Source organism: Alligator mississippiensis, chromosome 3 (assembly GCF_030867095.1).
Source record: "Alligator mississippiensis isolate rAllMis1 chromosome 3, rAllMis1, whole genome shotgun sequence".
Classification (NCBI taxonomy): Eukaryota; Metazoa; Chordata; order Crocodylia; family Alligatoridae; genus Alligator; species Alligator mississippiensis.
This window is the reverse complement of record NC_081826.1, coordinates 114,243,424-114,260,789: the sequence shown is the minus strand read 5'-3', so window position 1 is coordinate 114,260,789 and position 17,366 is coordinate 114,243,424. Positions and strand designations below refer to the sequence as shown.

The 17,366-nt window shown below is 44.5% G+C and overlaps 1 protein-coding gene across 2 annotated transcripts in view; it reads left to right on the top strand.

The window, feature by feature from the left end:
* Positions 1 to 2,940: 2,940 nt before the first annotated feature.
* Positions 2,941 to 17,366, top strand: part of CARMIL1 (capping protein regulator and myosin 1 linker 1) — a 303,334-nt gene continuing 288,908 nt past the window's right edge. The window contains exons 1-3 of one of the 2 annotated variants that reach the window (XM_059724311.1): positions 2,941 to 3,064; positions 3,215 to 3,319; positions 9,218 to 9,315. In XM_059724311.1, the coding sequence (XP_059580294.1) occupies positions 3,280 to 3,319; positions 9,218 to 9,315 (138 nt within the window). In that variant the 5' untranslated portion in view covers positions 2,941 to 3,064; positions 3,215 to 3,279. The remainder of the gene's footprint in view (positions 3,065 to 3,214; positions 3,320 to 9,217; positions 9,316 to 17,366) is intronic. The other variant, XM_014606732.3, reaches the window with a different exon arrangement.

Sequence of the window (17,366 nt, the reverse complement as noted above, 5' to 3'; positions counted from 1 at the left end):
GGACTTCTCCTGAGGTGGGTCCATGGGGCCCATGGGTCCAGTAGTGTCTGCTTTGCATTTGGCCATTGAGATCCAGGTCCACTGGAGTGGCATTAGTGGTTATCATTTGCCTCCCTACCATAGATGGCTATGTGCACTGGGGCCCAAGGCCCCTGAATTATGGCAGGCCATACTCCTAATTTCTTGTAGCCTGGAAGGCCAGACAACATGGCTCCACAGGCCAGATCCAGCCAGCAGGCCATATGTTTGACACCCTGCAATAAAACAAAACAAGCCTTTCCCCTCCTCCCCCTTGCCTCCCCTCCAGGAGGTACAAGCAATCACTGGAAACAGGTAATTCTTGTTTCTCTTCTTTGACTACCAATAATGCTGCTAGTTACGATGGTGGGTATTATTAATCATTTATCATTTCAATCAATCAATTATAATTTCTGTAATTATTTTGTATGTATGGTAAAGTACTGAAAAGAGGCTGAGGTTAAGGCTTGTCTTTATTAGGCTGTGTTTAGCCACGTAGTAAGGGACAGTCTGGCCCCAGAGAGCTTACAGTCTGACTGGACAAGGCAAAGACTGAAAGGAGAAAGAAAAATGCTAGGGCTGTGCGAAACACCATCATTTTATTTCAACGTCCATTTCACCGTTTCGAAGGGACAGTGTTTCGTTTCATCATTTCATTTAATTTCAAAGCACTGTCCTGTTTCGTTTCGTCAAAACTGTTTCACTGTTTCTACGTGCTTTGCCGTTTTGCCTATAAGCTATAATGGGGAATCATGAAAATGCCTAAAACTTTGTCATTTCTTGCCTGATTTGAGTGAAAATTGCAGGGATAGGAGCCCCCTCTGAGGGCATGAAGCCTGACAAGTTTCAAGGAGTTAGGTACAGAGGTTTCTCAGAAACTGCACCTCAAACTGCAAAAAGCAAAACTCATGACACTTGCCACAGTGGCAGCTTCCTGTCAACCAGTGTGCAGATCTGGGGGCCTGCAACCCGGGGAGGGATAAGGAGCTATGCCGGACTCCTTCTGGGGATGTGGGCCCCTGAATCTGCGCTAGATGACAGGAGGCTGCTGCTGCTGCCTGGCACCGATGCTGGGTGCAGCCCACACCCAGCACCAGGGAAGAATGCTGCTGGCCCCAGGCAGCAGTGGCAGCCTCCTGTCATCTGGCATGCAGATCCAGGGGCCCACACCCCCAGGAGGGCTGTGGGGCTGTGCCAGACTCTTTCTGGGGGTGCGGGCCCTGGATCTGCATTGGATGACAGGAGGCTGCTGCTGCCTGGGATCGGTGCTGGGCACAGCCTGTGCCCGGCAAGACTGATGCTGTCACTGGCCCCAGACGGCAGTGACAGCCTCTTGTCATCTGGCTCAGTGGCAGGAGGCAGGGGAGAACCAGGGCTGTGCTCCGAGCAGCTCCGCAGCCCCATGGAGCTCAGGCCGGTGGTGGGAGGCAGAGTGCAGCCCTGGCTCTGCCCGCCTCCTGCTGCTGGGCTGAGCTCCGTAGGGTTCTGCAGCCCCATGGAGCTCAGCCTAGTGGCACGAGGCATGGAGAGCCAGGGCTGCGCTCCGACCAGCTGCACCAGCCCTATGGAGCTCAGCCCAGTGGTGGGAGGCGGGGAGAGACAGGGCTGCACTCCACTGCCCCTCGCCGGGCTGAGCTCCATGCGGCTGCGGAGCCACTTGGAGTGCAGCCCTGGCTCTCCCTGCCTCCTGCCGCTGGGCTGCTTCAAAACTCAAAACGTTTTGAAACTTTTGAAATGTTTTGAGTGCTCTCATTTCATTTTGAGGCTGTTTTGAAGCTTTTTGTTTCATTTTGATTTCACTGTTTCGAGCTTGAAACGTGTCGAAACACTCAGTGAAATTAACAGGGACAGAAACATGGTTTAGAGGTTAAAAACAAATGTGGGGCATGACATGAGCAGAGCACGCCCTCCATGTGAATGACTAGATCGGGGATGGCAATCTTTTTGGGCAGAGTGCCAAAAACATCCATATCCTCGACTTGTACAATGTTGGCGTGCCAGGGAGCTGTGAGGGGCCTGATCCTTGATGTGGCAACGCAGCCGCAGCCCTCCCCACCGTCCACCCCAAGGTGCACATGCCAAGCAAAATGCCTTTGCGTGCCACAGGAGGTTGCCTGCCCCTGGATTAAACCTATTTGAGGCGTATCAGAAACATAGGCCTTATGCCCACAAAGCAGAGTTATCCCACAGTTACCAGAGTGGATGTTGGGCATGCCTCAACTGCCCAGTACTATTGGGCATGCCTCAACTGAAGACAACTAAAGAAGAAAGCAGGGATGGGATCTGAAGGTCAAGGGTGTAAAACCAGTGCATCAGGTTGGGGGGCACCCCACAGAGCACACCAGCCCTGTGAACAACTAGGTCTATTTGTCAACCTTAAGGGGCAAAGGTATAGACCCACCAAGTAATGCATTAGGCTCCCTCAGACAAGGAGGCTACAGAAAAGGATGACAGTAGATTACTAGGGGGCAAATAAGAAAAAAAACAGGCACGGGAGTGCTGGCTAAAGGTTCATAACAAGGCAGGGGGGAGGGGAAGGGGGGCAGGAGCAGGGGCACCCAGCTGAGCACACGGGCCCTGTGAATGAGTAGGAAAGCAGGTGACAGTGAAGGTCACCCTGGCACACAGGTTGCAGTCTCTTTTTCTCGGGCCAGGACAGAGCCCCTCTTGAAAAGGAAACCCTTCTGAGGAAGCTTTCTTCCCCACCCTCCTCTCCTCCTCCCGGTGGGGGGGGCTGAGCCTGGGCATGTGGCCGTGCGAGGCCAGCCCTCACCTTCCCCATCCCCCATCTGTCCCTGCGGCCTGAGGCGAAGGCTTCCCCCTCTCACCAGCAGATGGCCTCGTCGGCCGCCTCTGCAGCCGCTCGGGCGGGAGCGGGGAGGGCGGCTGGAGCTCTCCGTGCCCTTAATCCTCCCCTTGCCCGCTTCTCCTTCCCTCCTCCCTCTCTCGCGGCGCCCGAGCGGAGCGCGCCCTGACGGCGATGCAGCCCACACCGCCGCCGCCTCCCGTCCCCGGGCCGGCTCCCCGCAGCCCCGCGCGCTCCTAGGTGAGGGGTGGCGGCGGCAGGGCTCCGAGGGCGCCGCGCGGCGGGGCGGGGCGGGCTGGGCTGGGCTGGGCTGGTGTATCGCGCGGCCCCGGCACTCACTCACTCACTCACTGATTCATTTATTTTTTTGCGTGTGTCTCCTGCGTGCAGGGGAAGCGCCCAGTGGCCCCGGCCCGCCGCCCCCGCCGCTGCTGCCGCCGCCGCCCAGGGCCACCATGAGCGAGGACGGCTCGGACGTGCCCAGAGAGTTGCTAGGTAAGAGCGGGGGGGGGGCGGCGGAGTTGGCAGGGCAGCCCCCCACCCCTCCCCTCCCCTCCCCTCCCGCCTGTCTGCATTGCACCCCTCCCTCCCCCCCCCCCCCCTGGGGCCCAGCGGGGAGGGCGGCCCGGCCCCCTGCGGCGGCTGCATGGGGTGCTGGGGAGGTGGGTGGCTGTGCGGGTCTGGGTGTGGGTGGTGTCTGGGGGAGGGGGAGTCCGGATGTGGGTCTGTGTGCCCTGTCGTGTGTGGTGTCGTGTGTGGGTGTGTTGTGTGCTGTTTGTGGGTCTGTGGGTGTGTTGTGTGTGGGTCTGGGTCGTGTCTGGGTGTGTCATGCAATGTGTGGGTCTGTAGGTCTGTGTGTGCAGGTATGGGGTTGTCTGTGCCTGTGCTGTGTGGAGTGCAGTGGGGAGCCCTGCAGAGCAGTCCTGGCCCTGCTGCTAGAGGGGTTTGGTGTGGTGCAGGGGAAGGGGGGTCTGTGGGTCTGGGGTCCTGTGTCTGTGTGGGTCTCTGTCTGGGTGGATGAGTGTGTGTGTGTGGGTCTGTGCCTGTGCTGCGTGCACCTGTGCCTGTATGTGTCTGCGCCTGTGTCCATGGATCTGTGGGGGGGAGGGGATTACAGCCTTGGAAGTGCTGCTGAACATAGGAAAGCAGCACGGAGTGCTTCCCTGCCCTAAGCCAGCAGGAAAAGGCAGCAAAAGCAACATGCCAGCCACTGCAGCGGCCTGGGGGGAGGTGCCCATGATGAATGTCCCCCTGCCTTCTGAAGTGCCCTTCTGGGAAGGCCTCTGTGACAGCCAGGCACGTGGTGTGTCCAGGGTGCCATAGCACTTTGTGGCATGTTGCTGCAGAGTGTGGTCTCCAGAAAAGCCAGGGATTAAAGGTCTGGTGGGGAGGGCACAGGAGGGGTGGTGGTGGGGGGAGTATTTCTTCCCTTTTTTTAAAGTCACAAGTGTAAGACTGTTCACAGTGAAAACAAGCTCAGGTTCCTTAGTGTGGAGAAGAGAAGACTGAGGGGGGATCTGAGAGTAGTCTTCAAATACCTGAAGGACAGTTACAGAAGGGTTGGAGGTAGGCTTTTCTCTGTGGCCCTAAGGGACAGGACTAGAAGCAATGGTCTCAAACTGCAGCAGAGGAAATTTAGGCGGGAGATCAGGGGACACTTTCTGACTCTAAGGGTGGTCAAACATTGGAACAGGCTACCTAGAGAAGTGGTGGACTCCCCATCCTTGAAAATTTTCAAGAGCAGATTAGACAGAGACTTGGCAGGATGGTTTTAGTCAGAGTTCATCCTGCCCTGAGCAGGAGGCTAGACTAGATGGCCTTGTGAGGTCCCTTCCAGCCATACTTTCATGTGATCGTGTGACTCTAGACTTGCCCACCTTGCTCTGTGCCCTCACATATTGTGATACCTTTTATTGGCCAAACTGTCTAGTTGTGGGATATGTTAGATCAGTTTTCAGGCACGAATAGGCAGACCATAAGGAAATATGGGACATCCAGGACGCTGCCTGCCCCCTGCAAGTCAGTGGTGCTCCTGCACACAGATATAATAGGGGCTGGGTGATATGGTGCACTGGGCAGGCGGGCAGTGGTGCCTACATGCTGTGCTGCTCCATCTCCCTGCTAGACTGCACTCTGTGTTTCCCCTGCATTTCTGGGATGCTCATTTTAATTCTTACCAGCTGACCTCCAAAATTGGGAACTGTCTTGGCTAAAGTGGGGCGTATTGTCACGCTGTGCATAAAGTGCCCTTCTTCAGGCCTGGGGAACTGTTGGTCCAGTAAAAGATACCACCAAAAAGCTGTTCTTGAATATTTCCTGGACCATCATGTCTACAATACCATTCCAACCAAACTACTTGCATATTGTAACGTGTGATGCCACCTGCAGTGCCATGTAATGTTTGGAGACCCTGGAAATACCTTGGCATAGTAGCAAGCATAATGGAAGATGTTTTACTTGATTCTTAACTTTGAATCTTCTTTGCCTCTGAAGCTCTCAAACAGGCTTTTAATTTTATTTTTGTATATATGGTGTTTGTAATTCAGCCCTTTGGGTATAGTATAGAAGGTAGCATGTGAATAAAAAAGACATAATGTTTTGTACTCCATAAATCAGGATTAAACTCGGTGGCTGCTGAAGTAGCGTTAATGCCGTTTGGGAGTATGCATATGCATGCATTTATTCATATGATATACTGGTAACTGTAATTTAGAGGTGCCACAATAACTTGTGACAGCCCTAATATTTTGAATCTAGCCCTCTGTTAATTTTGGCAAAACTTTCCTTAGTTTTAATTGGAATTGTGTCTGAGAGAAGATTTCAGCATTTGGTCTAGTATTTTTAGTGTTGTATTAATGACAGGTAGAAGCAGCAACTTTTTAGCCAGAAAGAAATTATACTTGTTACGTTGTAAAATTGTTTTGAGATTTCTTATTTCAGTTCCTCCACATTGTAGTTTTTCTGTTGGATTATTTCAGTCTGATTCACTAATTCAGTATATCTAACATTTGTAGAAAGATTTTGATTAAAAGTTGCTGCTATCATAAAGGTCTTCCCATGTAAATTAAAAATAACCCTTTGAATGCCCAAAATGCAAAGTTTTTAGCACTATGTTATTAACTAATTACTTGCAAAAATAAGTGCTTTTTAGAGCTGAGAGAAAATGAAGGTGTTGGGTTTGGACAGAAAGCAGTTTAACATCAGTTTTTTTTGCATGCCCTTTTCATTTAAAAGAGCTAGTTATGTTTAAATGTGTGGTGCATCTCTTATGCTAAGAGAACCATGAAGCAAAGCTGAGCACTATAAAGTATAACTTGCACTGAAGGCTTGTATTAATTTTGGCCAGTTTTCAGAATTATGTCTTAATCCTTCCAGCTAATGCATGCATACCAATTCTCCTTCTGGGAGCTAAATTTATCTCTCTGGAGCTGGGTCTCCTCTTTGAGGTTAGCTTGTAGTATCAGGGCCATAGCATTTATTGCATTTTAGTAGTATATTAGTTTGTTTACAAACTTTTTATGGAGAGAATGTTCTCATAATGAATTCCCACAAGGAGGCAAAAGGTTGGGTTTTTTTAGTCATCTGAGTGCTGTGGGACAGGACACTCAACAAAACTTAATGGGTAAAAACACAGCAGTAAAATTGGGAATTGGGACACTTGAATTTGAATCGTCTTTCTGATGCTTGCTTCCTGTGTGACCCTCAGCAGGGTACTTAAGCTGCAATTTTCAAAAGGGGCTGAGCTAATGTTGAAACATCTGGTCCCTCAAAATGAAGGCATTCAAAATTTGTGAATGCTTGGAAACTAAGCCTCAATTTTTCTTATGCCTTTGCTTCCTGATCTGTAAAATGACTTGAAAAATCCACTTACGAATGACTGAAATGCAAGGAATTTTGTATAATTTTTACATTTCATGTTTTAAAAAAGATAACTGCCATATGAATTGATAATTTGAATTGATGCAGAGCCATTCTGAGAGTTTTTGTTTAGATTTTTCTGATGGAATTTGAATTTTTCTAGAAGAAATATTTTGATTTTTGTGGGAACACTTTTCTGTCATTCCAACAGCCCTATTTGTGACTTAACGTGTTGCTACCTGTTACAATTTGCATTTGCTAAAACTACAGCATGTTAGGCAGTATTAAAGTTTGAATGTGCTCTGAGCAGCTGCACTTTATGGGTTAATACAGTCTCTGACTTGCATTGCTCTGACTTGCTGCTAGATCAGGGTAGGCAATTATTTCAGGCGGAGGGCCATTTACAGAATTTTGGCAAGCCATCAAGGGCCACATGACAGGAAACCTGGGGCAGATGACTATTAATATTCTAAGGTTTTTAGGGGCCCCGCAGGCTGGATAGAGTGGCCTGGAGGGCCGTATTTTGCCCACCCCTGTGCTAGAGGGTTGGCAAGTGGGGGTGTAGCTAGCAGCCAGGATGCCTGGGCTCTATCCCTGCTGTGGGTGGGGGACGGGAGAAGGCTGTGTTGCAGGGAGCCCCTGAGCCAAGCCCAGCCAGCTCTGCCAAACTCTGCTGACCCAATCCCAGCCCCCTGCATGAGGAGCTGGGCAGCCCATCTTCCCTGGAGAGGGCTGTACTGTTAGCCTGGAGCTGAATGAAAGCCACACAAAAGTTCAATTAACTGCAGTTATTCTCAGTTAACCGAAATTTTCCCACATACCTGGCCACATTTCCCCTGAGCCCTGCTGGGGTAAATATGCTTCCTCCCTCTTCTGGTGGCTGTGGCTGCATGCTCTTAGGGGACGATGGAGTATGGGACCACCATGAAGGAGAAAGGCAAGCTCTGTCTGCCCTCCTGGCATTGGCAGGACTCCACCTGCCCCTGGACAGTAGAACTTGGGAAGGTGGGTAGATTGTCCCCAGAGCTGGAATGGGGAGGCTGGGGTAGGTGCATCCTGGGATATTGGAGGATGAAGCTTGCTCACTTTTTCTTTGTGGGAGTTGACTGATGTTACCACAATATGAGCTGGGTAACGTGATACGGAGGTACTCCTTCCCCAAAGTGATGTAACTTTAAAATACTTGGTGAGCAGTTGGAACAAGTTTACTTGCTTTAATGCGTGAATGCCTACATTTCAGCTCAGCCTAAGGGTAACACATAATGAGGCCCTTATTTTGATACTATTTCACCCTGAAGGAGGGACTTTTGACCTTATCTAGACCAGTATAAAAGGCATGGTGTTAGAACTAACACATTCTAACTAGTGTATGAAAGGTTTAATGTTGAAAAGAAACAATACTTTTAAAATGTGCTATATTGACAAAAGCTTTGGGAAGAGATTTTGGGTTGGTTTTCAGTATCATACTTCTAAATCTTAGTCCAGGCAGGAGTAGAATGTAGAAGGGGAAAAAATCATTTGCCTCTAAATCATACCAGTCATGAGCTTGAGAGAGCCCTTCAGACATATCCCTCCTCCTCTCTACATCTCTTTAGAAGAGTGAAGAGGTAGAACGTATAAAATTTGCCAGGTGAACTGCTGTAGATGGTGAATTCCTGTGTTTTATCTCTATTATGTCAGGGTGAGCATCAGTGTAAATTACCTGATGCTGCTGCATGCTTGTGGGGTCCCTTCAGGTCAGGGTCATGACCCCTAGAGAATAGGTTTGTTAGTTTTTAGCGTGATTCTGTACTTAGAGGAGACTGTAAAAAAGAAAAAAACATGTCAATGAATGCAAGTTTTCATGTTGAAACAGATACATTATCATTAATACTTGGACTGAAACCATTAATGTGCTTCACAGACATTGTTCTACAGCTTTCAGATGTTAACATCTGGATTGGGATGAAATGGTATAACTCTGTATGCCTTTATATGAGATGTCTCACCTAATAATGCTAATAACAGAGGGCTGAATCCTGCATTGTTACCTCAAATCCATTGACTCTATCATGCTTTTCAGGTGTAAATGAGAGTAGAATTTTACTTCTAATGTTTGAAAGTGATGAACAAAGGAGCTATTTGATTTTCATAGAGTTAGGAAATATTGAGGTGTGTCTTTGGGAATATTTTTAATGCCTGAATATAATGGAAACAAATATGTTACACATATGTAATAATTTTAGGGTTGGGGGTTTTTTTTTTTTCTTGTTTTTTGGGGTTTTTTTGCAGAATAAAGCTGTAGTCTTTATATGGGACAAAATACTTGTTACTGAACTAGATGACAAATTTCTCATAAAATGAACCATAATTTTATTTGTATTAGGGTCTGATTGGGGGGGGGGGGGTGTGTGCACGTGAGAGCGAGCTCTATACAATATAATGAGTATGACTGGGAGGATCAGGGCAGAAGAATGTCTGAAAAATGTGGTTGAGGAACCTGCCCTGAAAACATGACTGTAATGTCTTATGCCTCTATTCTCTCCAATATTTCAGAAAGCATCAAAGATGTTATTGGGAGGAAGATTAAAATATCAGTGAAGAAGAAAGTAAAGCTAGAAACCAAGGGTGACAAAGTGGATAACAGAATATTGGTAAGTGCAGTAACTGTGATAAAAGTAAACAAACATTTAAGAGAAGCCATATTGAGAAATGCATGCTCCCCATGAAAATCTTGTTTTCAGGTACTTTGAACTGTAAAAACCACTTGTTTCCCCCTCTTCTTGCCCAGCTTGTATGAAAACATGTGTGTGCATCTCTGGTTTATTGTTTAGAACTTCCATTAAGTTGCTCTCATTGTGGGCAAGTACTAGGGCAAATTACTGTGTGGATGTACCCCAAAATAAAGGGCTCAAATATGCATTTCTGGTGGTCCTTAAACTTCCACTAACACAAGGTGGAAATTCTGAGTACACAAGATATACAAGATTGAACACAAAGGAAATTGTGTGCGTCTCAAGAAATTGTATGCTGATGTTGTACATTATTTATCCTCTGATGCTGGTGTCTGGCAATGTAATATTAACTGTCTGGCTTTTAAAAGCAGACTACTATTTGTATTTTTGTTCAAATGTGACCCAGTTTGTAGTGTGAAGAGTGAGGGTGGGCTGTTGTTAAATGTAAATGCTCTTTCTATGAGCATTATAACTTTGTTTTCCCTAAGACAGTAGCGGAGGAAGAAGTAAATTATTTTTTTTCCAGCATACTACTTTTTTTCTCAAGAGTAATTTCTTTCTCCCTTTTGCTAAGCAGAGAGGTAAAGCTAAAAGATGCTATTGGTACATGTCATCCTGCACAATTGGGTGGACAAAAAAGATGGAAGTTTGATGCTTGTATATGGAGACAGGCAGAACAGGGTAACAAAATGCAAATGTCTGTAATACTGCTAAAATGTTTTGCACAATATTTTTAAATCTGATGAATTGTGTCTTTAAAAGTGCCATAGATTTGAAGATTTTTGTTGCCAAAATGTTTTTATAGGTTTTATGTACATGTCCAAAAACAGGGTGTTCATGTTCTGATTGTGTCATTTAAAGCAACGTATATATTTTTTAAATCTAAACTTACGACTAGGTTACATTCTGTCTTAAAGTATATTGCTTATCCATGCCAATAGTGCTCTTGATGGTAGTCAGATTTTCTCTGAGAATAACTGCTTAAGGAGTTTGAAACCATCCTCTGTGTAACATCTGTCTGGGGATTTTTTAAAATATATATAGCTCCAGGGCCTAAAATATCTGTTCCCCACTGGAAATAGCTTGGGAATGTGAATGTTGATTGATAGCATCTATTTATTTGAAAGCCATGTTTACAGGGCAAGCTGATAGATTCACTGAAGCAGTAACACTGATTGACTTCTGACTTATGCAGGATCATTCTTGTTATCAATAGCAGGCTACATTGTGGAAATACCGTAATACTGCTCAGGATTGATAGAGCGTAGTTCTCATGCTGAGCCAGGCGAAGTTTAGTATTTTGAAGGTTTTGTTTTGTTTTTGTGTTGTTTTGGGGGAAGGAAGAGGGGTTTTATTTATTTATTTATTTTCCTGATTGTGTGACCTCATTTATAAATTTATTGGGGTTTTGTTTGTTTGTTTGTTTGTTTTTAAATATACAAACTTATGCTGGTCCTGTCTCCACAGTAAAGTTGAATCTACTTTTATAGAATCAAAAAAAAACTTTATATAAAGCAGGTCAAGCTTTGAACAGTGAAGGGAGCTTTTGAAGGACATACTAGTCAGCAGTAAAACTTGTAAAAGTGATGATTCAGATTATTTTTGTCTCTTTTGAAGTCTAATCTTCTAAGCTCTTAGCTTGGTGATTTTTTTAAAAAAAATTTTATGATTTTCAAGGTCTGCCCTCCTTGCAAAGTTCAGAAGCATGTGAACATTTTTTATGCGTGCCTATCTGTGTTCATAAGTGCGTTTCTCATTCAGCGCATATATTTGGGCTGCATAGAGAAGGAGGCTGTGTTGTTTAAGTCATCTGACTCATTTATTACAGGAGTTGGAAGGCATATAATAAAAGAGGCAGGGGAAGTAGAGAAATGCAAAACTGAAAGGAACGTTTCATTGCCAAGGAAGCTGGAATTTTCTCTGCTTCTGTCACCACCCATGTTGTGATACTACTCAAGTCACTAAGACCAAACTTTTCATAATAATTGCAAAGAGCCTGTTTTACATTTTTTTGAGGTTTCTTTGGAAGAAGTACTGAATATTCTCAGGTGTGGATGAGGTCAATGGGAGCTGTGGTTTCAACATGTAAAATCTTATCTGATGAGAAATACAGTGAAAACTGAAACCATTGACATCTCAAATTGCGTACCCAAAGTTTAATGAATGTGCCTCAATTTCACCTCTGTAAAATAGGAGCAATACCTGCTCTCCTAAGAGGGGTGTTATGAACGAAAATACTATAGTGATAAACACCATAAAAAACCCCCATAAGGAAATCAAAATTTCTATAGTCTGAGCAGGAACTGAATAGTAGTTAGTAAAGAAGTCACAGGATATGTTGAGCAATGAAGTTGAAACAGAATATTGAATAGTTGTTTGCTCAATGAGCAGTACCTGTCTCATGCACTGAATGAGATTGGTCCAGTAGAGGAAATATGTGATCAGGTATCATGAAGCACAGGCACAAGGTGGCCAAGTTAAAGTTGCACAGGTAACCTTGATCCTGGCTTTTCTTTAATTTTTTGAGAGCCTATCTGTGCAATATATATATATATTTTTAGCACAGTCTTTCACTACTTGTAATGCAGATTGTATCAGCGGAACTGTTTTAAGATGGTGATGTTTAAAATCACATTTCCTAGGCTGTGATCTGTCCAGTAGCTGACATGTTTGAAATGCTGCTTACTTTCACAATCTAGATAAGCCCATAGACATTCTCTGATGCACTCAGGGTCACAAAGGAAGTTTGCTGTATAGCTAGGAATGAAATCCAGGTCCCCTAACTTCCGATGCTGGGCTGTAATTACATGACCTTTCAGGCTTCCTTTCCAGTAAAATCCCCAAAAATCAATAACACTTCAACGAAGTTAAATTATTTAAAAATGACTGAACTTTATAAGTGGAGAAAGGCACTTGACCTATGGCCTTGATATTCAAAATGCATTCGAGACACTTGTATTCTCATACATGGTATAACTGCACACTGCAGTCTAGTTGTTTCTTACTTAACTTGGAATCCTCTGATCTTATGAGTGCCTTTGATCCTAAATCATGTCCTGGGGAATTTTGATTGATATCTGAGACCATTTTAAAAAGGTGGGTGTTCCAAACTAGACACCTGAATAAACATTTACTAACATCCTGCTTATGTTGAGGTGGATTTAAGTGCATAACTTAAGCACTGAAGTTTGAAAATTGTGATTTTAAGATACAGTTTAATTTCAATACAATTTTTCATTCTTAACCATGAGCTCTTTGTTTCAGTGGTTCCAATTTGCTTTCATTTTTTAATTTCCCTTACTGTTATGATCAGTAAATATGGCAAATAAGAGTAATTTAAATGATGCATTTTTGCTGATCTGGGCATCTAGGCTACAAATTTGCCATTCAATCTCAGAAAGCCAAAAACTGACGTCACTGGGGTTCAGATCAGTCCCCAGATACTTAAGGCCAGATCAACCTGATTTAGGTTAAACTGGTGTATGGAACTTCTATCCCAGACCCCTTCCTGATTCAGATTAACTCACAGTCCCCCAGCATCCCAGGATGCTTTGCAGCCCTGGGCTGTGCTTTGCTGTCTGCTTGAGCAGAGCAGGCTTGGCCCATCCCCTCTGCTCTGTAGCTGGAGCAGTGAGGGCTGGCTGACAAGGGGGTGGGGGTGGAAAACCTGGCTAGGAACGCAGTCTGGTCTGCCTGGAGGGGGCGGAGGAGCCCCTGCCAGACTTTTTTCCCCACTAGAATGGAGGAGGTGGGGGCATGGGCCAGCAGGTTCATGAAGAGGGGAGGAAGGGGTGTTCAAACCCCCTCCATGGCCCACGAGACCCTAGCCTGGGTCCACCCCACTCCTTGCTCCAGGGGCTACCAGGGTGAGGTGGGGAATCCCCGCTCCCTCCCCTCTCCCACCAGCACAGGACCCCAGCTACCTGGCTTTTCCCCGCCACTCAAGTGCTGAGCAGGGGGGAAAGCCAGGCAGACCCCGGCTGGGGTCCTGTGCCAGTGGGAGAGGGGAGGGAGGGGGATTTAATCCTCCTCGCCCCTCTTTCACCTTGTGCTGCCTCCGAGGGCTGGCATCTGGCCATGCTCCTCTGATGGGGACAAGTCTGGCAGGGGTTGCTTCCCCCTTCCCCCTCCAGGCAGGCCCCCGCTGGGGACTTTGCAGGCCAGGGTATGGGTTTAAATCCCTCCCCAGTCATACTCAGTGGCCTGCCAGGGCCTGGCTTCCCCTCCTCTCCCCTCCCCAGCTCAGCTTCCCTCCAGCCTTCTGGCCACTGCTGAAATGAGGGGTCACTCTAGCACCCCCCAGCTTCTAGCCTGAGCCACTGCAGGCATGTGCTGCATTTCCAGAATCAAAAGTGAATGTCTCTTCACTTGCTTCTCCATTCAATCTATGCAGGTTAGACTAACCTGCAAAGATTGAATCAATTCAAGCCTGGGCTTTTGAATGTCTGTATTTAGCCCTTTAGACTGAAGATCCTCTTGGAAAATGACAGCACTTAATTTTTTTTTTTAGCTACAGAATATTTTTTTGACTACAGAAAAATAATAGAGCAATGCTCCTGTTGCACAGAACTCAAGAAGACCACATCAGGTCAGAATGTGTTTTATTACTAAGGATTTCTATTTGAAATCTCTGGGTTTGTCTTGTGAATCATACTAGCACAAGTAACAATGTTGTGTGGCACTCTTGAAAGGATGTTAAAGCATCCAGGGTGTTGTGGCTGGATCATTTGCGTACAGGTTGAGAATCATTTGTTTTAGAGGGTGGGAAAGGCGCACAGGATGGGTGGTACATACTGGTACCCAGTGCAGTCAAGCTAACACTCCCCATGAAGGTCTGTTAGGAGCCAGCACAACAGAGAAAGTTGGGGCAAAGGCAGAAATATGACTTAACATATTTGACAGTGAAACCCTCATTGTTTTCTTTCCCCTAAATGCATACAGCTCTCAGTCCTCTTGAGGTATAGAACAGTAGAATGAGTATTTTTTTTCTATTCAGGTTTTCTTTTTGTAAGTTAATTTGCATACCTTTTTGATAATCACTTATTTTATGCATATACAAGTGTTTGTTAGGTTTAACAGACCTAGGTATCACTTGATCATATAGGTTTAAAAACAAGGCAAAACTATACATAGAAGAAACCTCCCAATTTATCTGAAAGCAGTTCAAACTTCTCGGTACCAAGCTAAAACTACAGGGACTGCATTATTTTCCTTATTAATAGAAAAAGAAGAGAAGGTGTTCTTACTACATGTTCAATATGTTTTGAACGCTTGTTTTCAAAATGAAATTGTTTCAGACATTAAAGCTAAGAAAATAAAAAATATCCTCACCTCATAGTACTTAGTGGCTGGTTCATTTTATGTTTTCCTAACCTTTGGGTCAGAATAGCATAGTGTGCAGGCAGGGCCACTTTATTAAGAAATTCCATTCAGCTGCCTATGTGTGGTGGTACCCTCAGGTCACTTGCACTGCAGGAGTCAGAGGCTGCATTCTCTTAGTTTGGCTAGCATGGGGCTTGAAAAAGCAAGTTTTGTTTATTCACCATTAATCCATATTTAATGGTAACTTAAATTGAAATACTCAAGGAATTACCAATTTCTGCTATCAGCTTTTAAGTGAAACTCCTAGTTGGATTCAACTAAGAATTAGGATTAAATACTGATGAATTGATATTGCCTGTTTCAGTCACTGTATGTTTCTTTGTGTAGAGCATTCATATTTAATTCTTTAAGGCTCTTTCTTATTTATTATTTTTTTTTTTTTAAAGATTTTTAGAGGATTGTGATGTGGCCATTGTGTACCCAAAAATTGTACTCAGGAAATGTATGGCTTTCACTGTCATGATAGTTTGCTGCTCTGGGGATTGAGTTAAAATGCTTGTCTTTAGGCTTTCAAAACCATTTTGACTTTTCAGTATTGGAGGTAGTACTTTTATTTTGATACATAATTCTACTGTAATGTGATGCCTCTGCTCATTGTATTTATTTGGAAGCAGAGGTAGGCAATACTGGTATAGGATTTTTTAGAAGAATTGTGTAATTTTTTCCCAAAGTATACTTGAATATATTGCATTGCTTACATTTTGTTGGTTGGGGGTGTGTTTGTGGTATTTTTGGAGGAGAAAAACTGCTTCCCTGCTCCTGCATCCCTAATAGTTGTAAAATTGTTGTAATCTTGATGAATTTCTAAGAAGTGTAAAAATGGGCAAATGTACAAAATTTTTAATTTTGTCAGAGTGAAAACTTTTTGGTAACTTTTTTTCTACCTAATTGTAGTTCTAAGTCATAAAGAATGAACAACATTCCATTATCTAGAGATCAAGCCTATTACCCCAATTTAATAGGAAGTCTATTTAGTAAGAACCTGAAGTTCACAGACCTGTTGAAGATGAACCTTCAAATAAGCGTGCATGCCTACTCTAAGTAGTGCTGGCACATTCTCAATTTCTTCTGGAATGTAAACTGACAGTTTGTATGATGACAGCTAGTGTGTGATAATGATGTTAAGTATGGAGGTGCTGTTAGAATAATACTGTTTCTTCTTCCATGTCCATGGAATTGAGCATTCTGACAGCTCTCTTAGTTTGTGTCTGTATGGATGAAAGGAAAAAAAGGAGTCGGCATGTCTCTGTCATGTCGTGAAGTCCAAACAAAATAAGACAATGTAATCAAGACCTGCACATGCATGCTTATTTTAATGCACTTATAATGCGCCTCCTAGATATTAATTAAGTGATGTCCAATAAGATTGCTTGAAACCACTGAAATAATAAAGTAGGGTATTACTGGAAAGAAACCTGATTTGCAGAATCTCTACAAAGGGACATTGTTAAGTGAAATTTGGCTTCAAAGCTAGATTTTGTAAAATCATACTTTTCAAAGTATGCATATTGAATAGAAAATTACTTCCCTTCCTTATTTCCTTCCTTCTTTCTTGTACATTTTGTTACAGCCTTAATATTATAACACTGACCTAGCACATAGAAAATTAAAAGTGAATATAATTTAAGAAACGAGATGTATTAAAAAAACCAACCAAACAAACCCTGAAATGGTCTACTCAATTCAACTGACTAAACTGGAATGATCTTTCCCTTTAAGGATGCTCAGGGTTGGAAGGTTACAGCCTCTCTCTCACTGCGCCCCCCCCCCCCCCCCCCCCCCCCCCCAAAAATTAAAGCAGCTTTTGTACCCCAGAGGCCTGCTGTATTTAACATATCACAGACACTTGTCTTCTGTCTAAATAATAATACCTGTAAAACCTATACAGTGAACCTCATAGTTTCTTGGCCAGTTTTCTTTCTTTCTGCACATATGTTTGCAGCAAGAGCACGTCTCAACTACTCCTATTTAAAATTAGCCTCTGATAAATCAAGGTTGTCCAGTAGTGATGCTGGATTTCAGAACTGTCTGGATTTGCCATATTATCATAGAAGATTATATGCACACTTTGAGAGTACTTTATTTATTTGATTTATACACTGTTCTAGAGGGGAAATGAAAACAAACTCGGAAGCAAACTACTCCATCCCATCTGTTCCTTCTTCTCTGCCTTAACCAAAAAGAGTGCCAAATCGCCCCATTGCTTCTCAATACATGCGTAATAAAAATACTTTCTCCCTGCCTGTATTCCCTAACATGCCTGTGCCTACCCACACCCACTCCCCTGCTTCACATGCTGGGTGTTAACCAACCCTTCATTATCCCTTCAAGCTGACCCCCACCCCTCACTCCCTCACTCACTCACCCTTTCCATCAAAAGAGGAAATGTGGCTGTCTTCAAAACTCATTTGTTGTCCCCTTCCCTACAAGGAAAATGTGCTGTTCAATTAAAACAAAAACAAAATAAACACCCTTTTACCCTCTCTCTGTCCCTGGCATCTCCAGCAGAGGCCTATAGGCTGGCTAGGGTCTTTCTCCCCAACTTGGGTGACTTGGCCTCCCAGCCTTTCCCCCTCTCCTGCTTCAGT